The following is a 27,397-nucleotide window of genomic DNA, read 5'->3' on the forward strand; positions in this document are numbered from 1 at the left end:
CACCGCCTGTGACCAAAACAGAGCCGTCCCACGATGTTGACGATGGCCCATAACGGCTTTTTGAGATCAACATTTAAATGTCTGAAGCTATATTGTCTCGTCTCATGTCTCTTCCAACATAAATGAAAATTCCTGTGCATCAAATCTAAAAGTTTTGTGAAGACACAGAATAATTATCGACCTGATTTGCTGCTGTGGTTCTTGATGATGTTTTCTTGTCGTCATGAGAGACGTTTGTCTGTCAGGAAGCAGCTGGCTGGACTCTAAAGGTCTGGAGGGAGGAGCCAGATTCTGGAAGTTGGACGGTTGTGTTTGAACCAGCTGGTCCTGATTTCATGTAGAAGGAAATTGCATGATGTTTCGTCCGACAGATTCAGTAGAATACCAGTATTCTTCCATTTGTGTGTGGACTAAATTAAATTTAAAACAATGAAAATATTCAGGCAAGAGTGTGTTCATGTCAGGCAACGATGATGTATCAATGACGAGAGTAAAAACATATTTTATTATAGTTAAACACTAGCGGGAACTCGTGGAAACTCCACGATAAAACAGTATCAGACTTCATACCAAACATATGAAAACAAATGCATTGGTATGATAAACCAAGCGCACCCAACATGGTCAAAAATCAATGTAGTGACGTAACAAGTTTGTGTTGGCAAATCGTGGATTGCACAGGGCGGGTATTACGAAGACGTAGATGATGTTAGATGTTAGCAGGCTAACTGGAGAAAGAAAGGTAACTAATCATCATCTCAGGTCTTTGGTTGACACAACAGGCAGGTTTGGAATTACTTTTTAGGAGCAGGACTTGCAGACAGACGTGACCACAATGCAGAGAGACTTTCATTCATATTTTAATCAGAAAAGAGCAAAAATCCAGGAAACACAAGAAAACTGGAGGAGTCCAACAAACTAGAAGCGTGGGAACAAAACAATCTGGCCTCGGACCAAAGGAGAAGCCGGCTTAAAAAGCCTCAGACCAATCAGCCTGATCAGGCACAGGTGTAGACATGAAGAACAGGTGTAGAGACAAGGCTCCGCCCACCATTTTGGCCCCGCCTCCTGCCAAAATGAGACAAATAGCAAACCGCAACAAGAATTCCAGGGTTTTTCCATTCATGTGAGGACAACTTCGCTCTCTGAGGGAAAGCTGGTAATCAAAGAACACAACAATAAATGATAAATTATCTTCTTCTTTTATTTATTAAAAAAGATAAAGGCTAAAATGTGTTTTATTTTTTAAAAAATAATTAAATGAAATTAAACAATAAATGATCAATTATTTTTACTTTTCTGACTAAGTGTGTTTATAAGTTTCCATCGTGGAACGATTACAGCTGATGACTCATTTATGGAATGAAATAAATGGAATTTGGCTCATTGAAACCTAAGCTAATTTTCAAATCTAAATTTTAAAGAATTTTTATTGCAATGCACTGGTGGCATGTCGGGAGTGTCTCTGTCCTGTAAGACCGCCGGGATCGTCTCCGGCAACCCCCATGACCCGCAAAAACGGAAGAAGCAGTTCGGAAAGGGAATGAATAAATGAATGAATGAATGAATAATCAACTTTAAATTATTCCAGTTCTAGATTTCTTTTTCTGTTTCCATGGAAACGTGATTTTCTGAGATAAGCCCTCAAGGCGGTTATCCACACATTCTAGCCTCAGCAAACTAGACACACAGTCACCCCTATAGCATAGTTATGCATTTTAATACTGTAAATGTTATGTTAATTGAAAGGTTTTTGTGGTTTCCATGGAAACGTGAAGGTCATTTTGTCTTGAGCACATCTGACAAACCACAAATTCCTGCGAGAGATTCTATTTTAAACATTACATTGTAAACCTCTGCTGGACATAAACTGATTCATAAATGTACCAATCTTCCTTATTCAGAAAGTATTTTCCTCCAGAATGAAAGCAGGAAACGGAACAATACCCACCCCCCCACCCCCCTCCAACGTTCAGGCTCGGCTGCCTCCCCTCCTCTGCACATGGCAGGCCATCAAAAAATCAACTTGTTCCCACTCCACCTGTTCAAAACACAATTAATCTGCTGCTTTCCAATAAAAGGCTTGGCCATCACAGAGGAGCCAATAGGAGGTGTTCCAGCTTTGGGACCCGGGCCAATCCCCGGCTGCATTCTAATGTGGCCTATCTTTATCAAGGTGTCGCTCCACTTCCACATACTGCTTATTTATGATATCAGAGGGGCGAGCTAACAGCAGGCACATGTCCAAAGAGAACATCAAGGTCTGTGTCCAGAAGTCTGGCCCGAGACTCCAGGTATGGGATTATCACAGAACCGCGTTGAGGCTGAGAGGAGCTGAAGAGGTTCATCAGCTGCTCTGGGGTTCCCGGTTTGTTTGCAACGCAGGGAATCTGTTAGGATCCTTCCTGGAGCTCCACACATTGTGATCCCTGAAACTCCTTGGACGACCATCGGAGGTCTTTCCCTGCCTGGATCTTATCGGATGTGTTACTGAAACTGAATTTACGCGACTCCCTATGGATCCAAACATCCAGGGGTCCTTCCTGTTCAACAACCAGTTCCCCTCAGAGCTCAAGGCTCCGGTGTGCCAGTACTCAGTGCCCAACTCCTTCTACAAGCTCAACCCGGGCCTCAACAGCCAGCTGCAGACGCCTCACGGCATCAGCGACATCCTGAGCCGATCCATGGTGGGCATGGGCTCCACGGGCACCACCACCACCCTCCTGTCCGGCTACTCCCCGATGGCCGGGTTCGGCCCTTCCGTCACCAGCGCGTCCGTCTACTACAACCGAGACTACAACTCCAGCCTGGGCGGATTCTCCAAGCCCGGCGGCGAGTGTCCGATGAAGGGTCGCAGCGTGAGCTGCTGGGCGGAGAGCGGCTGCGACTGGAGGGGAGGGCGGCAGCAGTGCACCAATGGTGAGTCCGAATACTGCAGAACCAGAACCGAAATATTTAATCAATATGTCGACTCAATGTGCAGCTTTGATATCACTTTTCTGTCATGCAAGGATGACGATGATCAGGAAGCAAAAATTCGAGGATTCTGTGAAGAAAATCCAAAAATGTCTTCCTGTCTTTTCCTCCGTTGATGTTTTAGGTAGCGGTCCTCTGGTGGAGATGTCAGGCAGGAAGAAACACACCAGACCAACGTTCAGCGGACATCAGATATTCGCTCTGGAGAAAACCTTCGAGCAAACCAAGTACCTGGCCGGGCCTGAGAGGGCGAGGCTGGCGTACTCTCTGGGCATGACGGAGTCACAAGTCAAGGTAAAGAGGTTATGAAGTTGTGTTTCTACGGTAACCTTAAAACTTTATTTAATTAAAACTAAAGTTTATTATGTTTATTATTATTTCAAGTGGAAATTAAGTTCATTTTTCTTATTCATTTAAATGTTCGGGAAGAGATTCTGAATCTGTTTCATCAAAGAAAAGATCACATTAATATATGCTGTTACACACACACACACACACACACACACACACACACACACACACACACACACACACACACACACACACACACACACACATTTGACAGTAGGTTTGAATGGACTCTCCTGTCCAGGTGTGGTTTCAGAACCGACGCACCAAGTGGAGGAAGAAGAGCGCGTCGGAGCCGAGCTCCACGCAGGCCGGCCACGCAGGGCAGGGCGGGGAGGCCTCGGAGAACGAGGTGGAGGACGAGGAGTACAACAAACCTCTGGACCCCGACTCGGATGACGACAAGATCCGGCTGCTGCTACGCAAACACCGCCGGGCGTTCTCCGTGCTGCGCCTGGGGCCGCACCACGTGTGACGCCTCCGCCCGCGTCCACGGAGGCATGCGTGACAACCGTGACATCTGAATATCCCTAAAACCTAATTGTGTCTGTATAAACCCCCCCACCCCACCCCCACCCCCAAGATCGCGCACTTCTCCGCATCCATGCACGCTGTAATAAAGTCAATAGTTTTAAATAAAGTTTACCGGATTGAGGTTTTACGCATGTTCACGCTGTTTCCATCAATACAGCAGAAAACGGATAAATAATACTAAAAAAATAAATAAAAATAAAAATCTTAAATCACATTTACTTTTATATGTGACTGTAATAAATGATTTATTACCTGTTATCACGTGACACTGGAATGTGGAGGTGAAGTCACGCCCGTGGTTTTTGTAGAAACACCTGAAAGAAAAAAAAAAAAAAAGATGTATAAACCTGCATGTTATGTTGTTATGAAAGACTACCCACCAAAATAAACTAATCCGATATTATTCTCGTGTCTGGGATTATTTTAAACTACCAAGTTTCATCTATAAAATGTATTTATATATAGAAATAAAGTGTTTTGACGATGATCGTTAAAGAACATTTATTTGATCTAAATGAAGATGTCGGTGATAAACCGTCAAACCTGCGTGGTCTGACTGCGGGTCCTGGAGTGTTGCGGGTCAAAGGTCTAATCTGGTGTGATTTAGGCGTGATGGGGCTTAATTGAAGACAATCACCCCCAGCAGGACACTTCATCATGAGATCAATACCCCAGAACAGCTCAGTCAGCCTCCAGATGATTCCCTCCGAGAGGAAGAGGACGAGGAAGAGGAGAATTCTGTCCAGTGGGCTTCAAGTTATTTTTTATATATTATTTTGGAAGCTTTATTTTCAACCTTTGAACCATGTTTAATTTGGGTTTGTTTTGGGTTTTTTTTTTGTTCATCTCAAAAGCCCCCAGAAATTAATTTTCCACAAAATAATAATGTGTAACAATAAGATAATGATCTATATCCTGAGATAAAGATTGAATAAAAAGGTTTTACTGCTTGCTGTAATTTATGGTTTATTTATTTGAAAAGGGGGGGGGGGGTGTCTGTCACTATTATTTTCATACAGTAAAATATGACACTGCACACATGAAGCCATACTAATAGAAAAAAAGTGGTTTTAAAATATAAAATACTGAATTAGATGAACATACGATCTTTTTTTTAATTTTTTTATTTCAGCCGAAGATTAGCTTGTATTTCTTTTAAGTGAACAATTTAGATTTTAATAATATATTTTAATTTGATTATAGTTCTAACAATCCTTTTTATTTTATTTTTTTTAAATAATTTTTTCTGTCACACACACACACACACACACACACAAACAGTATCATTTCACAGGAGCTCAAAATATATGAAAATAACTAAGATTAAATTGAAAACAAATTAAATCACAGCTGTTTGCAGAGGGTACGCTTTATTTACAGTGAAGTCTTGAATGCTGTAGTGTTGGACTGGCGTGAATCTGAAGGTAATACTGGTCCTACTGGACGAAGAAGAAGCTTCGCCCCCACAAACATGACTGACAGTCAAAACCTGAAGATCTGTGAACTCATGCATGGAAAGAATTTTTCTATTAACATCTGAAAAGAAAAAAAAAACAAACCCCTCGCACCGACCCTGAAACAACCCGATGGGTTGATGCGAACAAATCGTGATCATATTTTAAATTTTTTAGTCAAAAATGCAGATTATAAAAAAAAATTCTCAGTAAAAAAATCCATGACAGCAGAAACTACAGGGAATCAAAGCCACAAAGTCGACAGTTCATGATCTGTGTGTGTGTGTGTGTGTGTTTCTGTATCCTACAGACAACGGTGACAACCCAGTGAAACCAGTAAGTCCAACAGCTGGAAGGAGGCCGGTAGTACCCGTCTTTTTACCGTGAAATGAGGTTGATGCCAGCTGGAGGAGGACAAAGAGGAGATTCCCTCCTTACAGCACGGATTAAACATTCTTTCTCTCCGAAAGAGAAAGTATTCAGTTCTAACATGTAGAAAAAAAGCGCTTTCATTTACAGTGGGATGTACAGCGATAGAATGTGTAATTGATTGAATGAATGCTACATTGAATGCTAGAATGCTAAAGAGGAATTAGGCTCCTCCCACCTCGCCGAGTCCGTTGACATCACTTTAAAAACGAGTCCGGTGTCGTTTCTGCTTCGTTCGATTACATTTTACACACGTTATTGCAAAAAGTTAGTAATGAAGCAGGAAACACATCCGGTAAGAAATGCTTCATCCATGAGGACGTCTGACGGGCAGCAGCGTCGACCTTACGACCTGTTTACAATCACAACAAAACCTAAAAACCTGAAAGAAAATAAGATTAAAAAAAACAAAAAACAAAATAAAAGCACACAGTCAGCAGGACCGGTTCGACGCGTGATTATTAAAGAGCTCCTAGCTTTTAATATTCATTATTTAGTTGGCGGCTCATGCTAAAGATGCTGTTCATAATGTCGTTATAATGCCACACAGGAGTTCAACAGTACTGCGTTCTGATTGGTTGGATTTACACGCTGATCCATTCCCCCGCTTGGAACCAATCAGACGCCACGTAGACGTCTGGAGAGATTGTTCGTTCCTGTCAGGATGACGTTTTTTTAATTTATTTTGCTATGACTAATATGATCTAATGTGTTTGTGCCAACTGACCAATGAGAGAGCAGCAAAATTGCAAAAGTGGCTGCGTTTAAAAAAACCCCCAAAAAAACCAAAAGGAAAGATGATAAAATCTGCCAGTGAAGTGGAGTCCGGTCCAGATCAGATGTTCTGTGTGTGTGTGTGGGGGGGGGGGGTTAAAAGGTTTTTTTAAAAAAACCTAAAATCAGAAAATTCCAGAGGGGTTTGCCGTCGTCGCGGTAACCTCCAGCTCAGGTCGGAGTGTTTAGGATCTGAAGGAGGGAAGTCTTCACAGACGCCTCATCCTGGGTGGCGGTGGGTTGTTGTTGTTGTTGTTTACAGCGGGGTATAGCGGGTTTGTGTTGGTACCTGCAGGAGACAAACACAGATACCAACAGAAATGAAAGCATGGCAAAAAATATACATATTTTATATATATATATATGTGTGTGTGTGTGTGTGTATGTATATATATATATTTTTTAGAACTAACTTTAATTTGTTTTATAATAACATCAGGCCGACTGGACGTCGTTCAAAGCATGTGTCCATTTAGAAATAAGGTAAACCCGTCCTGTGTGATCGTGATGTCATCTGTTCTGGTTAAATACAACAAGCCGACATCCGTGAATTAACCCCGGGAAGAAAAAAAAAAAAGGGCCGAGCCGGTCGTGTCGTTTAAACCCAGTCATGCCTGTAAAGAGGGACTCCGATTAAAAAGTAGTCCATCCCTACAAATATTCATTTAAACGGCAGCAAAACAAAATCGCGGCCGTAAAAATGCCAATAAGCTTTCCGGGGGATTGGATGCATGTCGGCGTTCCAGGATTGGGAATGAATGCGAGCCGAGGATCGGAGGGACATCGATCAGAGGAAGCTGCTGATCGCTCCGAGTTCGGGCACAAAGGAGCGCTCTTCTACCGCAGGCACTTCATCTTAGTTCATATCCCGTCTGCGGCGGGCCAGCCTGGGTGATGGCCCCCCAGGGAGCGGAGCTAGATTACTGCCGTCACATTCTCAATCCACACAACCATCCTCTTACCGTTCAGCAGGGCGGGAGTCAGCGGTTGGACTTCAGTGCGAAGAATAAGAAAACTGGCTGTGAGAAACAAACAAACAAACAAACAAAAAAAAGGACAAACGGGGGTTACACCACAGGAACGCCGGTTCGTCTGCGGCCGTCGGCGCTTCCTGTCCGTTTACCTTATGGTCGCCCATGCAGATGTTAGAACCCACTGTGTTGTAGACGACCTTCTGCTCCCCGTCGTCACCCTGAAAAGAAAACACAGGAAAGATTGTGTGCAAACATGAATTGAAGACAGGAACTACTTTACCGCCTGCAGGTTTTTCATGTACAGTAGAACCTCGAGATACGAGCTGCTCGACATACAAGTTATTTGAGATACGAGTCGTACTTTGGGACACCACCGCTAGTTGGTGGATGGATACAACATCAGCCAGACCGGATCTCGTTCTCGTTGGTGGAGTAAAGAAGTACTTGTGTGTGTTTCCTGACTTTTTCATTTCTTTTAATTTTTTATCTCTTTTTTTTTTGTGTGCGTAATTTATTTATAATTAATTAAAGAAAAAAGTGTTTTTGTTTTTTAGAATTTAGGATTTTTTTATTTTTTTTTTACAAGGCTAGAACAGATTAAAATGATTTTAGTTCATTTTAAATGAAGAAATGTTCGATTTAGGAACTCGTATCTCGAGGTTCGACTATAATCCACAAAAATCACCAATCAGAATTGAACTGAATCCATTGCGTGTAACTTCCTACATTTTAACGTGCATAAAGAGCACATCGGGCTCCACTCACCGTGTGAATGCATCCCTTTGCAGAGTGCGACATGAGGATGCGATCGCACCAGGCGGGGCAGCGGGTGTTCATGTACTGGGTGGGTTTGGCGTGCTCCTCGCTGTAGGGGTAGCTGAGACAGACGGTACGGTAACGGCGTGACGCCACGGCTCAAAATCCACCGCGGGGGAGAAGAAGCGGATCGGCTCTTACCTGGGGGGAAATGTGATGTTTTCTTCTCTGACCACTTCCTGGAAGGCCGCCGCTTCTTTGTCGTACTTAAGCAGCTGTGGGGGGGGGGGAGGGGCGGAGGGGTAAATCTCAGGGCAAGTTGAGCGCGATGCGTTCAAGATCAAATGTGGAAATCAGAGACAACGTGTTGTGGCGGCAGGCGGGTGTTCTCACGCACCGCTTTGCCGTCGTCCGCCCTGAAGAAGGCCTGGTGCAGGTAGGCGAACAGCTTCTCCTCGATGTGGAGCAGAACCTGCAGAGGGGGGGGGGGCGTCAGTGGCGCCAGAGCTACAAAAAAAACGTCAGGCGGAGCCGGGATCGGTCACCTTGTGGTCGTTGTCTTTTTCTTCGCAGATGATCCTCTCCACTTCGTTGCTGCTGTCCTTCATCACCGTCTGCACGTCCGCCGAGGTGGACAGGTGCTGCCAGCGGGAACGCAAAGATGAAATCGGCGTTAACGCCAGGACGTCGTGCCGGGGGAGGGGGTGATGGGAGTTACAAAAGAAAAAAGAAAAAAAAAGCGGCCTCACCTGAACCAGGCTGAGCGTATCAAGGCGGAAGTTGAAATCCCCAAACAGGAAGAAGGGCAGAGGCGTGTAGCGGTGGTCCGATATCCTGCGGGGAGACAACAGCAGACGTCATTCTAGTCCAGGAGGGACGTTTAAATCGTTCGCATTTGAAGCCTCACCTGTTGATGATGTGTCTCAGCGCATTCTTGCGATTGGCCGAGTAAACGGAGGGGCTGGACTTGCAGGCGATGAGGTTGGAGGCGTCGTGGAACAGGTGGACGTTGACCATGTCCAGACCTCTGAGAAACGACAAGAGTTGTGAGTCCAGGTGGAGACGAGGAACAGGAAGCGAGCTGATAACGCCGAGGCCGACCGTTAGAGAGGTGTGTGTGTGTGTGTGTGTGTGTGTGTTCTCTTATCAGTCACCAAACTCGAGATAATACTGAGCCCACAATCGGGCACGTTCGTCTGGCTTTGGCTCCTTTTCTTCGCCCGTCACCGAAGTGGACTAATGGGAATCCGAGCAGCGACTCGTGGCGCGGTAACCACGCAGCAGAGCAAACAACCAAATAAATGGAAAACATTGACAGTATTTTCCGCACCTAAAAGCTTTTAATATTCTCAAAAAACAACAGTGCGCCTTATAAATGAAAAAGGTTTTAAAATAGGGCATTCGTTGAAGGTGCGCCTTATAATCCAGTGCGCCTTATAGTGCGGGAATTACTGCAAACTTCCTGTTTGTGTCAGTTAGCGCACCGAGCTACACACTCGCCTTTTCCACTGCGGGTTCTAAATGTGAGGTGTGTGTGTGTGTGTGTGTGTGTGTGTGTGTGTGTGTGTGTGTGTGTGTGTGTGTGTGTGTGTGAGTGTGTGTGTGAGTGTGTGTACGTACTGGTTGTGGATCAGCCAGCGGGTCCTCATGAAGCCCTTCCTGGACCACTTGAACTGCAGCAGAGACAAATGAGTGTGTGTCACTAAACGGCAGTGAGGCATGTCCCCAAACAGCCAAACTGATCACTATTGATCCCTGCACATAATTTGTCTCATCGCCCTGTCAGAGCGAGACACCACACACACACACACAAAGACACTCACACACACCCCAGCAGACTCATTTGTCCTGACGTCTCCCTTCGGCCCTCGTGTACCCCTCCCACAAGCATGCACACACACACAAACATGCACACACACACACACACACAAACATGCACACACACACAAACATGCACACACACACAAACATGCACACACACACACACACACACACACGCATGCATGCATACTCACATCAGGCCAGAAATGCTTTGGGAATTTTTCTTTCTCCACCGTGGGGACCTCGTCCAGAGAGCCCACGTGTTTGTTCTGCCCCGACACCGCTTTGAAATCCTTCACTGTGAGGAGGAGGAAGAGGAGGAGGAGGAGGAGGTGGAAGGGGGGGCGGGTTGACCGAATGTAAAAGAGTGAGAAAACATGCAAACAGCGATCAATAAACTGGTGTTAACCTCATCAGAGCGGCGTACGTGATGTGCGGATCTATAAGCGAGCCATTAGACTGTTTGGAGAGCAGCAATCGCTCCGGTCGTCGTGGCGACTGGCAGCTGCAGGATGTTTATGGTTCTTCCATAAGCTTTTCTGGGGAGCTTTTTCACTCCTAACGTGACCAGACTACGAGGCAGGACCAAAGCGGCTCGGCTGCTTTGCAAAATATCTGGCGAGGAGCCGTTCAAACCGACATCCGAACGAGAACTCGCCGATCGTCCGCAGCGTAGCTCTGACAGCTGATCCCAGAACAGGACGGGACGTGGAGGGAGGGGGGGGGGGGCGTTTACGACGCTCAAGTTTAACGAAAAAGAAGCTCAATGAATGGGAGTGAAGTTTTTACCGTTAAAGTCGTACTGGTAGACGTCCTTCAGCGTCTTGTGGATGAAGTACATGCTCCCCAAAGCCTGCAGGAAGAGACAGACACGCATCTTTAAGTCAAGATTCAAGAATAACTTTATTGATTTTTTTTTTTTTTTTGGGGATTGTCCACCAGACAATCAATCCACCAGACGGGGCGGAACCAAAAAACTCACAAAAAAAAATAAAAAATACAAAGCGATAACAATATTATTAGTCAAACATGTACAAGAGACTGAGCAGGAAGGCCTCGCCTGCAGAACCTCATTAGAAATACTTCATATATTAGAAATGAACTAAATAATAAGTATGGAAATAAAGCAGGAGCCAAAAAGTACGGTTCTCTTGGAGACGCATGAAACTTTGAAGAACAGACGCGCGGGCGCGGCGTGGCCGACGCGCCCGCGCGCCGTCCGTGACGCGCGCTGACAATTTTTAATGTACTAACTGCCTGCTCCACTGATCTGATTGATCACGCCCCGGGAGATCAATACAGACAGAAAATTAAAACAATTTAAAAGGTATTAAGCAGTGAGGGGTGGGGGTGGGGGGCTCGGGGCGTGACGGACATCCCCCCCCCCCCCCCACCAACACCAGCAGCCCCACCTGGACGCACAGCAGCATCGTTCATCATCGGTGCCAAAGTCGTCCTCGTTTAATAAAACGCGCGACTCGGTGGTTGGTGAGCGCGGGGCAATTAGTGAGCGACACGTAGGGGGAGTTTAAGGTTGGGGGTGGGGGTGGGGGGGCATTCCAGGGAATGTTTGCCGCAAAAAAGTTCGGAGTTTGACGTTAGACTGATCCTTCCTGGGATGATCAGCGCTGGAATCTACATGTGGGTGCGTTGGAACACACACACACACACACACACACACACACACACACACACACACACACACACACACACACACACACACACACACACACACACACACACACACACCTCCACATACTCAAACACAGATCTTCATCAATCAGGTTGCTGCACAGTTTAATAAAAAAATATTGACTCACCAGTGATTTTTTTTATCAAAACACCATTTATACTGGGAATGCATGGAAGTCTGCCCCCCCCACCCCACCCCCAACCCCCCCCCCCCCTCCAACCACCAACATCTGAGAGGCAAACCCATCACCCCCCTCCCCCTCTCCCAAAACTCTCTCCTGGCCGTATAACTGATGATCCGCGGCCCGGAGGAAACAAATTGAAAATCAATGCGGGTGGCACCGACGAAATGAGAATGAGGCATCGGGGTGGGGGGGTTACATGGAGTGAGAGGGGGGGCCCAAACCTCCGGGGCAAACGGTGCAGGGTGAGAACGCCATGAGCAGAGGGTAAACTTAGTCCCAGCCCCCCCCCATTCGTCTCACACTTTATTTATCGTGCACAAATGACTGGGATCAATAGTTTTAATCTGGACTTAAAGGTATTGATTGACTCACGCGGGTCTGAGCCGCACCTGGAAGCTCCGCCCCCTGATCCACGCACCTCAGCGCACAGACACAGCTGCTGACCCCCCCTGTCAGGGGTCCACTGTGAGGGGATCACGTGGGAGGAGTGGGGGTTAATAGTTTAAGAAATGTGCAGCTACTCTTCTAAAAGTGTCAAAGCAGGGGGGGGGGTGGGTAAGGTTGTGGTGGTGGTGGGGTGGGGGGTGGGGCTGTGAGGGTCACTAAAAACAAGTTGGAAACTGTTTTTATTTTTCCAACGACAGGTGTGGAGATGGATCCAGACCTGGTGGTCACCAGAGCGGACCTGGGGGGGGGGGGTCGAACCAGGGGGTAAACAATGGATGGAGGTAAAAAAGGGGGCGGCGACGCTGAGGAACAACAAAAGAAAAGAAATGACACTTGTTTGACGCTTCGTTTGGTGACGGTTTGGGGTTTAGATTCTCATAAAAAATAAAAAAATTCTCATAAATCTGGATTAATTCCTGAGGAAAAGGATCCACGGACCCTTAAAAGGATTCATGGACCCGTAAAAGGAGGGAAGTTTTATCTAGATGGACCAATAAACGGATCCAGATGATGCTCCAGTGTCTACAAACCCACCAGCTCCTGCTTCAGTCAGTGGAACCGGCTCTAACGTGTGAAAGGGCGCCACGTGGTGGACAAACACGTGAACTACAACCACAACAGCAGCGTCTCTCACCGTGAAGCTTTCTTCCACTTGGAAGCGGTTGTCCATGTAGATGCTGACCCGGTCGAAGTCTTTCATTTCTGCGCTCGACTCGATGCTCCTGGAAACAACAGAGGTCAACATCACCATGGATACGAACAGGAAGTTGCTTCCTATTGGCTCAGAGGCCATGTCCCACCTGAAGAAGTCCTCGGCGTGGCCCATGTTGAACATGTAGTCCTTCCCCCCCACCTCCTGGAAGTGCAGGGCGATGAACTGCGGCTTGTAGCAGCGGATCGTCTGGAATAACCCCCCCCACCCAGGCACAAACAGGGTTAACATGACTGATGAGGACATGGATTAGACTTTACACGACTATAATAAACTCACCTTATATAATTCTTGTAACCATTCATTTTGAATTTCCCCCACCTGTAAAGGAAAAACAAAAACACACATCAAACTACATCTGCGTCCATTCACCAATTGGCCACCAGGGGGCAGCGCAGCGAACCGTAAACAGTCCTGACACCCAAGAGTTCAAGCTTATTTGCAAAAACCAATATTTACACGTTCAAGGAAACACCAGAGGAGTGTTAAGATCAATATTTGATATTACTTCAGCTAACTTTTGGACTCTTTCACCTCCTAAAGTGTCCCAAGGAGAAACGATCCTTCAATAAAGAATAAAAACATTAAGATCCTCAAACGTTCAGTTCTATGAAGGAAAAAAAACATGTTAAATGTTTGAAGTTCACCTCTCTAGCCTGAAGGAGAGGTTTTATGAAGTTGAAGTGCAAAAAAATAGCTCGGAAAACCGGAGACAAAGCTTACTTGTTTCACTTGTAACCATGGAAACAAACAAAAAAGTCCTCACAAAGCACTTCAGTGCTAGTTCGCAGTGTGGAGAAAGTTCTGCTCCAGGAAATAAAGGTGACAAACTTCACGTCACTGCGCTGCAGGCTTTTTCCCAAGTCAACTAAAGCCAGCTAATGATTGGTTCCATTGATGGATTTTGCAAATCCCCCCGTGCTGGGATGAGCAGGGGGGAGGGGGCACCATCTGGAAAGGAGGACTTAAGTCTAAACAGTGTCTGAATCTTTAAAACCGGTTTACAGTTGAGAAATGATTCATCTTTACATCGATACGACGCCGCCAGATGAAGCTTCCAGCGATCTGTCAGGCGTGATCGAGGATGGGTGCAGACTCTCTTGCGGTTGACTATGTTGTTTTGAAGCCACTGGCACCCAGCCCTTGGGCTGAACTGTACCTATGAACGTGGAATTTCATCCACACCCACTTGAGAGTTTGTTCCCCCAGCGCAGTGAGAGAGTCCTGTAGAGTTTTCTATCAAATGGGGTACATGCATGAAGCGTTTGCAAAGATGACGCAACTGCTCCACGTTTAGACCAAACATACACATTTAAAACGCAGCAGTGAGATGGGGAAGGATAGATGAGTAATAAAAATGATTAAAGTAGAATTATCCGTGTTCATACATGAATTTTTAATTGAGATGGCTTGAAGGTGTAAAAACCTCTTCTTTATTGTCATGCGGGCCGATCGCATGCCCTGGAGAAGTTCATGAAGCAATTACTCTCCACAAACAGAAAGTCTTCTTTCAAACAGGACCGGGCACGTTGGTCGGAATAACAAACCAGCTCCGGATGGCGGCTGCAAAGAAACTCAGACTTTTAGGGAAAAAACACGGAGAGCTGAGAACAAGACTTCCACAGATCAACCTCCAGACGCCGTTTTAATGAACAAAGGGAATGTTTGCGGAACAACTTCAAATGAATGTGAGTCAGGAGTCATTAAACAGGCTCGCTAGAAGTGGCCGACTTTATCTGCAGGATTAAATGTTAGCTCTGAAACAGAGGAGAACAAAGAAACGACTGTTCCACCGGATAAACTGCAGGATCGCAGAGGAAAAGGATTTACTGTGAGGTGCTTAAAGTCTAGCTGTTATCCCAAAGGCCGGGTGAGCGGCTAGTGTTTGTTTATAGAAATAGAGGGGGGGAGTGAAGGCTTAAGTCAGGAGAGAAACCGGAGTTCCCCAGGGAAGATACTCATCTGTTTACATTTCCATCCACAATGGGATCCAACATGTTTCCATTGCAGCCAGATCTGGCAACCGGAAACGTGGTCCCGAGCCAAATTTCCATGAGTGTAAGCGCCATCCTCCCTGCAACGCCTCCGTCAGCTCAGCACAAACCAGACCTGAAGAAGGCTGGATGTGAGCAGAAGAGTTCAACTCAACACGCTCTTATTTTACTGTCATTTATAAAAACCACTCAAGCTATAATAATCAATCGAGGTGCGTGCTTGCCATCCAAAACAGCCGACTGACTGACTGTGTTTGGCTGACTGGAATTAATCTTATAATTACTTCACTTGGAAAAACACTTAAAAAACTAAACTAGCCTGTAAATGCAATTAAGGAATGAAGATATATGTAATATAAACTTTAAAAAAAAAAAAATCCATAGAGATCTCAGGAGAGGCCGTCACAAAAGAGACGTCCCATCAGGAAAAAGATAATTACTATGTCAATATTTTTTTTTGCTTGTGCACTTGGACGTGTTGAGAGCGTGACACGGGGAGGCTGACACGACCATATCGCCTGGATCCAGATCCCTGCAGACCCGTTCCTTAATGACGCAGTCCGGTTTGCAATTAGTTTGAATCAATTGAGGTTCAGCTGCTCGCCTGTTTTTCCTTAAATATCACGTCAAGAGTCTAGTTTAACAAAATTTCACGTTAAAATAAGACTTTTTCACTTCCCTGACAAGGTGAACAGAATTTGCATTTCATAGTAAAACATCCTACAGTTTTCAATGGAGACTTGAAATGCAGGAAATCCATGATGCCATTTTTTTTAAACAAAAGTTGACATGCATAATTAACACTAGGCATTCCAACATGTCATAAGTATAGCTGGGTTGAAAAAAGAGGGTAAAAATGAACAACAAAGACTTATTTGTACCTGTTTGAGATACTTTTACTTCTATACTTAACGCATTAATCTGTACTCTAAAGGTTTAAATCATATATCATCAAGGAATAGAGAATACATATTCGTATTAGTTTAATAACTTAAATTAGATTTGAATTAATCTCGACTTTATTATAAATAAATATTCAGAATAATCTTGAAATGAAACAGTCATGAAAATTAATGAAACTATTGTACCTGCTTCTTTTTTAATTGTTTGATTTAGTTACAAAACGCAGAAGAAGAAACAAGCTTGTGTTTAGTAATGATGGTGGTAGTTGGTGGGCGGGGCCCCTGGCCACGCCCCTGCCCTTCCCTATACGTCTGACCTTTAGAGTGGTCACCTATCTGCCCGGACACAGATGACGTAACACCGGCCAGGTCGCGAGGTCACGTGAGAGGTTGTAACTTTGCGCCTTTTTTTTTTTTTTTTTTTTTTTGATGTTGTTGTTATTGACAACGCATAGGCTCGCGCCTTCGTGAAAACAGAGCGGCTCGCGCCTCTGACAGCCCGTTGTGCCACACGCGTGACACGTCAATTACAACCAGAGTAACGGGTCGCGGTGAGGCGCGTGAGCAAGTTAGCGCGCGCGTTAGCTAGGCTGCCAGAGATGCGATGCTAACGCGGTCAAGGTGCCGCCGAGCTCCGTCGCTGTCCAGCCCGCCCGACCGGACGTCACCTGCAGCGGCTAGCAGCACCGCTGTGACGGTACTCACGTTGTCGAAGAGGGAGCCGACGTTAGCGGTGACGAGCAGCACGTCCGTGGCCGCTTCCATGTTGACGCTACAACCGCCTTCAGCTCGAGGAAACTCCGCCGGAATGACGCACGTCCAGGCCCGTGACTCTCCGGGGGGGTTGTGGGGGGGGCTTAAGGAACGGCTTGTCGCGTGAGACCGGAACCCGATGATCAGTCCTCAAGGTGCGCCGACATGTCGCTGCTCCGCCTCGGGTCCGAACCGTGCGTGGATGGCGGGGATCAGGGCGTCATGGTGCGGCGGAGAGCAGTGGAGCGGAGCTCCGACCCATCGGACAAGTTTTGAAGAGAAGTGTGGATTTCCGCCCTCCCCCCCAGGTTAATGGGACTAGTAGCTTCTTAGCGGACTTAGAGCAGCCGGGACCGGACGGCGCGGCTGCTGCCCAGACAGACGCTCCGATTGCCGGACGGAGCTCTTATAAAGTCACGGTAACTCCCCCAGTGCTCCTCCCTCCCTCCGGCAGCAGCCGACGACATTCTTCCTTTGTCATGTTTATCACCACCGAGCCCGCGTCACTCAGCAGCGTAACCTCCTTTGAAGTTAATCCCATAATATTCAATTACCATGGCAACCTCCGTTGTATTGAAAATCCTACTTATTACAACTTAAAGCCATTAAACTAATTATTGTACAAATGAGTGTAAGATGATGGAAACACCTTGGAGTGAGTTTGTAAATGGTTTTATTTGGTAAACAACACAACAGTAATCCTCCTCATGGTTAGGCACAACCTCCTGATGATGTCATCACTCACTATGGCAACACACTTTCCGTGAAACAGACCAGACGGGTTATCTGTGAAGTTTACGACAGAGCTCCGCCCATTCTTGGACTGTGACGTCATCCTCCTGTCGAGGACGTCCCTTTGGTGGCGGCGGTCACCAACAGGACATGGGTGACCTTTTTGGGGCGGTCCTCCTCCTCGCTCCACCGGGTGTACATTGCTGGCATGGAAGTGCTATAATGTAATCGTGGGCATTTCGCCATTGCGGCATTTCGTGCGTCACGGCGTGGGGGGGAAGTGTCCTACAGGGTCCCCTGGGGACATCCACCTTTCCAAGTTGTTGACTTGGGAGTCCAACATCCTGAGATCTCAATCCGGTTGAGCATTCCTGGGATGTAACCGACCTACACATCCGATCCATCGAGGCCCCACCTGGAAACTCCTCGATGATGCAGCTCAGACTAAAATCACCTGAAAAGACTGGACTCACCATACAACATACCACAGGCTCACTCTGCGGTCTGCAGCGCAACAGGAAGTTCATCATTTTCTTTCTGAGAAGCTCTCCTCCCAATGAAATATCCTGTTACTAGAGGGTTGGCCAACCACACACACACACAAGCCATCGCCGCCTTGAGCCAAACGACGACAAACAGACATTTCAAAGTGCAATAAGCCGAAGCCATCGGGTGCATTTATAACTGGGACGTAGTTCCTTTTTTCATTCACATTGATAGATTTCGGCCGTTTCCTTCATCTACCAGTTATCACAACCACAAGAGTTTACGACACAGTTGCTGGGGCGGGTGGAGGCGAGGCCCCCAGCAGTCGGACCCGGCCTCTCCATAGCGCCGACACAAAGCTGTTCAACCATGGCGGCGTTTACACAGCCAAGCTTTTCCAGCGCCCTGCTTCCTCCTCCTCCTCCCCAGGAGACGGTGTTTCATTCACTGATGTCAACAAACCCATTCAGAGCCATTGCGACAGAAACGCAGAAGAATGTCCGTCATGCAGGGTGGAAACAAAGACAGTTGGAGGTTGGTTGGTTTGTTTGGGGGGGGGTTCTGAAAGGAGGCTGGAGTCCATTTATCTGAGCCAGGAGGGGAGGCCTGCAGGTTCTGGGTGAAGCTGCTAGAGAATCACCAGGGAACGTCTGTGGAAGCCAAATCATTCAATGTGGATTGTAAGTCAGGTTTGTTCAGCAACTATAAACCATCGTCTGTTTGGAAGCAGCAGATCAGAACCATCAGGCTGACCCAGAAGGTCTGAGCCTCTGGATCAGCGCAGAGTCTGAAGGAAGAATGAAGCTGATGGAGTGAAGCGTCGCGGGGGCTGCGACAGACATTATTCATAATCGCCTGTAAGGACAAGTTATTAACTTCTGGAAAACACCAGGAAAGAAACGTGAGGCGCAAAATAAAACAGCCTGGAAGCAAAAAGTCAGAATATTCAACATTTATTTTGCTGAACAGATCTGAAATGCTTTTAACGACGATCCCTGCAACCCAACGGCAGCGACGCCCTCCTCCAAGAGAGGAGTGAGGAGAAATGTGAGGGCGGGGGGCATTTCAGGGTTCGCTTGAAATAAATAAAGTGAAATGGTCACGAACAGGAAGCCGACAAAAACCTAACGGCGTGTTGGAGTGAGTTCAACAGCTACATGTGGACAAACAGGATGTCTCCTCAGAAGAACGGATGTAGCTTCTTTTCTTTTGCATCACGAGTAAATAAAAGTGATCGGTGTGAACGTGTAACAGCTTACCGTCATTAAAACAATGACTGCTCATCGTCTGGCCTGAATGTGGAGCTAAGACCTCTTAGCAGCCGGAGTGTGGAACGTTCCCACTGCGTTAAAAACGCTTCCCACTTCATAACATGAAGATTTTCACATTCCGTGGAAAAGAACAATCAGAAACAGACAACATATCAAGTGCTGTCCTGCCGCGTGTCGATACAAGTGTTAAATTCAAACTAAAATGCGTTAAATATTTTTGCCTTCTCTTGTAAAAAAAAGGCCCATATAAATATTTAAATGTAACAAAAAGCCCAAAATCAGGGGCAGAAGCAGTCATGCAAATTCCACCGGAAGGCTTCAGCTTGAAAACAAACTAGTTTATAACTCTACCAGAACGTTCCAGGTGTGATCCGGCCTGAACTCAAAAACAATCACAGTAAAATGAAAATTAAAAAGTCATTAGAAGATTATATTTCCCTCAGAGATGACACTCTTGGAGGGGAGGCCTTACTTTTTATCCCAAAAGCGAAACGAGGCTCCGGCACGAGGCTCAGAAAGACCCCGGAACAGCGATGCGAAGTAAACGTCCCAAGCGGAGCCGAATGTAGCACTCCCCGCGGTACGTGTTCCAGGCCAAAGCTCTGAAGATGAGAGCCTCGTGGGCGTTAATTCAGTCCGAAGCCGCTGCATCCCCCCTGCTTAAGAGAGGTCACCTCCTTTAGGAGCGGCTGCGGTCCTCCTGAGTCCCCACCAGCATCTTACTGTAGAGCTTCTGCTGCTCCTCCTTAAAAGTGTCTTTTACCTTCGCTCGCTTCAGTCCTCCATCCCTGCAAGACAGGAGAGAGACCGTGACGAGGACGAAGCGCGAAGACCACAGGTTTACTAGTGACGAGTGAAGGAGGACGTATCATTGGAGTCCAGTGAACAAAAGGCTCTGCCTGTGCGTTCAACACCTCCGCTATGTAGAATTTAGCTGTCTGGAACCAGAACAACGAGGTGTGACCTTTCCTGTTGGCAACAGGAAACGCTCCAGTGAAACCAGTGAGATCAGTGACGGCTCTAAAAGTCACGGCTGTGACGGAACGCCAGGCCGTCTCACCGGATCAGCGGAGCAGAACAAGGCAGACATTCTAGCCGCCGGCTGTACCCAGTGGTTCCTGCCAAATGTCTGCCGACCGGAGCCGGCGGATCCCTGGTCAGTCGCCGGGTTCAGGTGTGAAACCTGGCGGTGTGTGTGTATGGATGGTGTCGTCTTACCACAGCAGGTCGACCAGTCCGCCCTGCCTGGCGATGGCTGCCTTCACACGGTTGGCAAACTGGACGGCATCCTCGCCCTCCTGCAGGAGATAAACACCAGTCAAAGGTCATTTGAAGGTCGTTAGCACCGTTAATAGCATCTCAAGCTGCAGGCGCTGATCGGGGGGTTGAGTTCACCTCTCTGGACATGGGGGGCAGGTACCACACGCTGCAGACGATGGCCCAGCTGCTCATCATTCGCAACAGGTAGTTGACCATCCCAAACTTGCTGCTGTTCCAGAAGGCGTCTCCAAAGCGGGGATCATACTGAGAGGAACAAACACACCCGAGTGAACAATAAAAACCCAGAATCGTACGTCGACGGGAGATCCGAGGTTAGAAAATATCACCTCATGAAAGGAAAGACTCACCTTGATTGCCACAGGATAGACAGTGGCCCCGATCTCAAAACTGCCCTTCTTGAACATCATAACTGAGGTGTTGTTAATGCAGGTACCTGAGGATTTACAGGGGAATAAACTCTTTATTAAAGTCATTAAAAAAAAAAAAATTCTAATGTACCAGGAAGAGGATGGAATGGGTTAGTTTTAGCAAAGAAAATACAAATGCACTGAAAAGCTCAGAGTGGAAGTACAGAGAGTCATTCCTTAACGTAATCAGCCAGGTTTTGGAGTTTGCTGCAGGCCAACAGATTTTTAATGAATGCAAGTTTCGACTTGCGTGAATATCTAGCAACAGCGCAGCGTAAAGCGATTATGAAACTTTGTTATCTACGACAGGTCACCAAAGACGCTCACCTTCAGGGAAAATGAGGATGGGCAGTTTGGATTTATTTTCTATGTGGTCACTCAATCTGCAAGACAATAAGAGCGATGCCTGTTAGTGAAGTGTTTAAAAGAAAATACAATCAAACAGACTCACACACAAACTATAGAAAACGACAGAGGGCTAACTCAAACAGAAGGCCTTAAAACTAACAAACAAAACAACAGTAACCCAATGTGAATGCTTGTTGTACCACCTCTTAGCCACCAGATGTCTGTCTTTGACCTCTGAGCGCTCAAACCAAACGTGTGGGCAGGCCTTGACCATGGATCTCTGGATGACCCCCATCAAGCCGCCATGGATTTGTCCGACCTGGGACGACAAACGATCGTTAGACAAGGGCTTCATCTATGTCTGGGACAAATATCGTCTCAACAGAGCATCAGCTGCACGAAGAAACACGCCAGTGGAGCGTCGCATGCTCACCATGGCGTAGCAGCCATCGCTGGCCAGGATGATGACATCAATGGGTGAGGTGTGGTTGGCGACGCAGATTCCGCCATTCTTGGGTTTATTCTCACTGGAATGAATCAGACAGGAACAATCGTTAATCCACGTTTCAATAAGGAACTTCCTCTGATTTGGACATGAAACAATGTGGAATGTTTCAGAACACGACACAACGGTTCAGTAAGATCAAAACAGTCTATCAGGAGTGTTTTGGTTCACTGTTGTTCCACATGGATGAAACAAAGCCACGCGTGGTGTCAGAGGTTTGACCCCCAAAGCATTCTGGACCCGAATAAACCAAAGCCTCATTCCAAAGATCAGATTACAATGATAAAAAAAGAGAGCGACGCTTCCTTTGGTTGTGTATTTTTAGGCCTCGACTAGAAGAGAACCTTGGGGACAAACATGTTTGATGACAGACGATAAGAAATTATGCAGATCTGTTAGATGTTCCAGGTTTTTTTTCTCCTCAAATTATTGAAATGATTGTATCATTTGTTCCATTGTACAGCAATCGCAAACATGAACGTCCTGCTCCTGAAGCACTTGGCGCCCGCTCTAAATCAAATTCTGCAAACAGCCGTCCGAAACTCGTGCAGACACTCCCAGCATTGTGTTGCATGTGGGATTGAGCGTGCCTCAGCTACACTTGGGGGAAAACACGCCAAAGTAAGAACACGATGCTGACACTCTGGCCTGGGGCCCCCTTCGTTTTTACATTTGCGGTGAGAACACACCCTGGGCTCTAAAGATAACTGCTCTGCCGTTACGTAACATCACGGAGACTCTCTCTCTGTCCTAAGAGGCCCGTTTCAGAAACCTGTCAGCAGAACTTTTCTGGGTTCAACTGGAAAGAAAAATGTGTGTGTGGCTCCTTCACCTGTCGTGGTAAGTGATGATGGCGGTCAGCGCTCGGACGCATATCCTGTAGCACATCAGATGGACTTTTTGACTTAGCACGTTTTTAATCCTGCAAGAAGCAGCAAACAAAAGGTTAGATGTCCTTTACAGGAGATTTATAGTGACAATGAAGAGGTGTTAGGTCATGGTGGTCTTACCTCCCGTTGGGCAGGAGCCCAACAATGGAAGTGAGGAAGACGAGGAGGCCTACACCAGTGAAGGCGAGGGTTACCCTGTTAGAGAGACGGACAGGAGCGTTACAGAGTAAAGGTCATATTCATTTCAATAATTATCATCCTTTTAAAGCTGCAGCCGATGAAGGTTCCTTCTGTGCTGAGAGAAGAGTAACCCCTTGGATTAACGTGTAAAGATGCTGAGTCGTCTTAATCAGGATGAACCGATCATCTGCTGCTGATGAGACAGAACACAGAAGAAAGTCAGGCTGACGTCGACCTGCACGGATGAGGAAATCACCTCCCAACGGCCAGCTGGCAATCAACCAGTCCAGTTGGGAATGAACCCACCTTTAGCAAACTGCTTTGTCAGCTGGTGTTGTGTGGCTTCATTACTGCTAGCTGGTTTTACTGCTGTCGTGGTAACAGAATCCCTATCCTAAATATTGACTCATGTTCTTCCACCCTTCAGTGTTTCACCATCTTCACGGATGTCATGTCACTGTTTTGACTAACACACCTTCAGGCTATGTGTGTGTGTCATTTGTTGGCCACTGGTGTTACTAAGAATAAACGTTTCCTCAATGTCAAGATTTAATCTTTAATTGTAAACCACAGTCGTGTGAAGATGTCACTTCCCCCCCAAGCTGCTGTTTAACAAATGCATCAGGACCAGACTCCTCCTCTGGGACTTTATAATGGCTTTCCTTCTGGATAGGCAGGGGGGATGGGGGGCGGACTGATACCTGAGCGGCAGCAGGATGCCGTAGCGGATGAGCAGGCCGAGCCCCCAGAGGACGGTCAGCCTCAGGCTGATGTAGTGGAAGTTGTTGTTGCTGCGCGTCAGCAGGTTCCAGGACTCCAGCTCCTCGGCGGAGAAGCGCTTCGTCACCTCGTCGTCCATGATGCTCTCCACGCCACGCCGGGCGAAATAGAAGATGTCGGACATCTCGAACTCCTGCGATGCATTCAGGTCCCTGTTGCTGCCGCTGCGCCGGATCTCCTTGATCTCCTCCTCCAAGGAGGTGGGCTCCCTGGCGATGATGGCTGCAGGGGTCCGGAGAGACAGAGAAACAGGAGGTCAGCCGCGAAAACAAACACACCTAGCGAACGCAGCGAGGGGCTTCTCACCATTTGAGTAGGGTTTGTACAGGGGGTGATTCTTCTCTTTGGCTCCTCTCTCGATCCGAAGCGTGGCCCACTTCACGGACGGAAGGATAAAAAAAAGACAGAAGAAGACAGGAGAGGTCAAAACACAGGATACAGCGTGTAATAAAGCAGCGCTTGGGTTTTCTTTTATTACATCACTCCAGCCTGAATGTGTTGAAATGTCTTTAAACCTAACAGTGAGGACAGGAAGTGAAGGATTGTTCCAACATATTAACATGACAAAGTCCTGCCTCCCACTTCAACAAGTGAGTGCTCTGCCCGCTGAGCTCAACAAAAAAAACAGGTCGTCTCCAACGACAGCGAGCAAAAGCACATCGTGTTCTGGCTGGAAGGCGAGTGTGGAGGATGGAAATGATTGTGCGGGATGGACGTGTTTTGCCAGCAGCACGTAGTTAACCCCCCCCCCCACGGGGGTCGTCTGCAAAAGTGCAGAGAAAGAATTCCAATCATCTTAAAGAGAGGTGTGTGTTTTCAGCCAGACGACGGGAGCTGCGTCTCAGTCGAGGTGCATTCTTAGAGGTTTTAGGCGATCTCCAGGGGTTTTTTTCAGAACATTCCAAGGCGTGCAGGGAAACGTCTGCTGGCTATCTTCACTCGCACATAAAAACAAGCCCACGCACCAAACCCCTTTCTCTCGCGGCGTCTGCACTTTGTCTGTCTTTTGACCTTTTTCTCCAAATTTCCAGGTTGCTGCAGAGCATCAGGAGGACGGAATGTCTCTCTCCTCCGGTTTATTTATCCCTGACTGTCAGAGATGAACGCCGGCGGGCGACGACAGCTTTACTAGCAAAGCAACACCAGAGATGAACTCACTTACAGCAAGGGCTGTAAGTGAAGCAGGTTTAGTTTAACAAAAAATGCATATCAGCAAGTGCTATTTCAGGTTGTTGGAACAACGCCACATATAACAGTAACTGAAAGGTCCGTTAGTTAGGCTGTTTTCTCCAGTTACATAATGGGAGAATAGCTTTTTGTGATGCTAATCTGGATCAGGCGGTGAGAACAATAGTCTGGATGGATGCTCCCGACATCAAGGGCACTGGCAGAAGAATATAGAGCTGGGTTTGGCACTGATGGAAGGGGACCCCAAAAGGGAAAAGGGAAACCCCCCCCCCGAACATATAGAGAACATTCTGTTCTGACCATGAAGCAAACCCAAGATCTGACAGGCAACAAAGGACAGCTAAATGTATTTAAAACTAAATATTGGATTTGTTAAAACCCAACATTTCCAAGAAGATGAGTGTGAAATAATAAATTAAAATGTTATTTCAACTAACTTTTGTAGCGATTAGAAAGTACATAAAACTTGCAGGAGGTTGACCATCATGCAATGCAGCAGGGAGAATCTTACCTCAAAGATCTTCAGCAGCGATTTCATGTAAAGACGCCGGATGCCGAAGGACACGCCGAAGATGGCGGGCACAATGATGAAGACCAGCAGCAGGGTGAACCACACCGTGAAGGAAATGCCCAGGAGGATGCACAGCAAGTTGTCGAATGGGTTGAAGAAGAGCTCCATCTTCAAGTCCAGGAGGGCGATGGCCTCTGTTCAACAGCTGATTATCTGAGGGTTGGAGGAGGCCTCGCTCCCCACCTCCTGGCCCCAAGTGGCCCTTATGTTTTGTCAGAAAGAGGCCTTCATCAAGGTAACTAGAGGCTGAGGTATCTTGTTTCAACACAAACAGAATCATTGGTGTCCATCTTCAGGTTGCCCTCTTGGGCCATTTCAACCAATTTCAGAGTTTCCACCATCGATCTACTTGAGAATAATCCAGAAGTGGGGAAAAATTGAGCAGAGCTGTACAAACAGCAGGTTCTCTCTCCTCCAGATGTCTTTTGTTGTCCAGCCAACGCGTCCCGCTGGTGACGGTGACGTCACCGATGAAACCCAAACAGCTGCGCCCGGCAGGTGCTTCTCTGGACGGGGACGGGTCCGACAGATCCCGGGACTCCAACACGGACCTGTGCAAACAAACGTTCAGGATGAGCATAAAACTACAAACATGTCCTCTGTGAACCCCAGTGACCTTAGGAAACTTAGGTTTTGGATCCCGGCGAATTAACAATAACGCTCAACTGACTGAAACGGAAATAAGGTGTGGAGGATGACGTCCGGAGGCCGTTCTGCCCTCATCCCTGAAAACGATGAAGCAAGCACGGGTTAGCTTAGCCTGGTCATCCACCAGCAGTCACCGCTAACCGTCAGCAGCGTCTCGGCTCCACGCAGGCTGCTAATTTTTAAAAAAAACGAGCTAGAATAGCGGCGGGTCGTGACGCTCACGTCCCCCCACACGGACCGGACTTTTAAAGTTAGCCTGTGGCCTCCGAGCTAACGCTAAGCTAACGCTCGTTTTGGACCCGTCGCGTGCCTCGCTAGCTTCTCACGCGCATCCCCCAATAGTAGCATCCGGGTGTTTAAATGAAACAACGAGCCTTGGCTTTTTTTTTTTTTTTTTTTGTTCTAAGCGTGGATTCGCTAAGATGGACTTACTTCAGGAAAGGTTACCCCGGTGTAGCTAGCGCCCCGCCTGCGGTCGGGTGAGTGCTGAGCGGAGCCACCTTCGGACTGGACGCCAGGCTCGCTTTGATGTCTCGTCTTTGTGTTGACGCCCGCTCGTGGACCGGCTCGAGCCTGGCGGACAACGTGGGCAGCAGGAGGCTCGCGGCTGACTGCTGCGTACTGTACGTCAAAGGGCCAACCCTCAGCAGCACTCACCGCACGGGTAGTTCATAGCTGACACCTGGTGGCCACAGTGTGGTACTGCAGCTACTGTACGTGTATTTAAAATAACCACTAGGGGCGCTTGTAAGGCCAAACCGGCTTTGACATGCAGCCTTTTGACCACTAGGGACGCCCGAGAGCATCACAACACAGCTTTGTTACTGTACATACATGCTGTATAAATACCATTTTACGCTTGTAGTATTCTACTTTATTGCAAATGTATAAAAGTTTTTATTTATGGTAAACTTGTTTATATCCAGCTGATATGGATATTATCGGAAGATGAGCCTTCTAGCTAATCCTGTTGATGGCTAATATAATGATCTGCAGATTATATTATCGAGTAGAGCCAGTGCTGGACTTATGATATACTGTATTGTTGCTGTTATATATTAATGAAAAGCAATAAAGATAAATAATAAAAGATATAATTTCTCTACATAGATCATTAAAGTTGATTTCATTTTTTTCATTTCACAAGGCCAGCACTGGATTGGTTAAATATTAATCCAAGGTTGGGGTTAAAATAAAAAATATAGCCTCATAAGTTCCTATTTTTGTCAGACTTGCAAGGAAATTAGGTTTATTCTATTATCTGTTTTATCACTACAATTATACCATTCATATTTTAAAAAATTAACTACCTGTCATGGTTGTTCCATCTGACTTGGGTGAAGCAACAACTTTAAATAT

General features: G+C 46.8%; 3 protein-coding genes across 4 annotated transcripts; 1 reads left to right on the top strand and 2 right to left on the bottom strand.

Annotated features, from left to right (window-relative positions):
• The first annotated feature begins 1,969 nt into the window (after window positions 1-1,969).
• nkx6.3 (NK6 homeobox 3) lies at window positions 1,970-3,830 on the top strand. Its single transcript, XM_068310526.1, has 3 exons — window positions 1,970-2,919; window positions 3,101-3,270; window positions 3,569-3,830. Exons 1-3 carry the CDS (start codon window positions 2,517-2,519, stop codon window positions 3,797-3,799), a joined length of 804 nt encoding a protein of 267 aa, XP_068166627.1. The 5' UTR covers window positions 1,970-2,516; the 3' UTR covers window positions 3,800-3,830.
• Window positions 3,831-5,209: 1,379 nt separating this feature from the next.
• Window positions 5,210-17,147, bottom strand: inpp5l (inositol polyphosphate-5-phosphatase L). Of its 2 annotated transcripts, none has more exons than XM_068310525.1 (16): window positions 16,704-17,147; window positions 13,382-13,423; window positions 13,191-13,291; window positions 13,025-13,112; window positions 10,856-10,919; window positions 10,261-10,364; window positions 9,866-9,918; window positions 9,153-9,272; window positions 8,995-9,079; window positions 8,791-8,886; window positions 8,643-8,717; window positions 8,447-8,520; window positions 8,255-8,366; window positions 7,639-7,707; window positions 7,478-7,534; window positions 5,210-6,804 (listed from the first exon to the last, which is right to left on the bottom strand). In XM_068310525.1, exons 1-15 carry the CDS (start codon window positions 16,761-16,763, stop codon window positions 7,496-7,498), a joined length of 1,182 nt encoding a protein of 393 aa, XP_068166626.1. In that variant the 5' UTR covers window positions 16,764-17,147; the 3' UTR covers window positions 5,210-6,804; window positions 7,478-7,495. The 2 variants fall into 2 exon arrangements, with proteins under 2 accessions (XP_068166626.1, XP_068166625.1); XM_068310524.1 differs by lacking the exon at window positions 16,704-17,147 and adding an exon at window positions 15,073-15,374.
• Window positions 17,148-17,427: 280 nt separating this feature from the next.
• gpat4 (glycerol-3-phosphate acyltransferase 4) lies at window positions 17,428-27,012 on the bottom strand. Its single transcript, XM_068310523.1, has 13 exons — window positions 26,471-27,012; window positions 25,331-25,941; window positions 23,938-24,007; window positions 23,553-23,853; window positions 22,792-22,866; window positions 22,614-22,703; window positions 21,710-21,803; window positions 21,480-21,595; window positions 21,256-21,311; window positions 20,869-20,954; window positions 20,636-20,764; window positions 20,459-20,538; window positions 17,428-20,028 (listed from the first exon to the last, which is right to left on the bottom strand). The coding sequence occupies exons 2-13, from the start codon at window positions 25,496-25,498 to the stop codon at window positions 19,920-19,922; spliced, it is 1,374 nt and encodes a 457-aa protein (XP_068166624.1). The 5' UTR covers window positions 25,499-25,941; window positions 26,471-27,012; the 3' UTR covers window positions 17,428-19,919.
• Window positions 27,013-27,397: the final 385 nt, after the last annotated feature.

This window comes from Antennarius striatus, chromosome 3 (assembly GCF_040054535.1).
Source record: "Antennarius striatus isolate MH-2024 chromosome 3, ASM4005453v1, whole genome shotgun sequence".
Lineage (NCBI taxonomy): Eukaryota > Metazoa > Chordata > Actinopteri > Lophiiformes > Antennariidae > Antennarius > Antennarius striatus.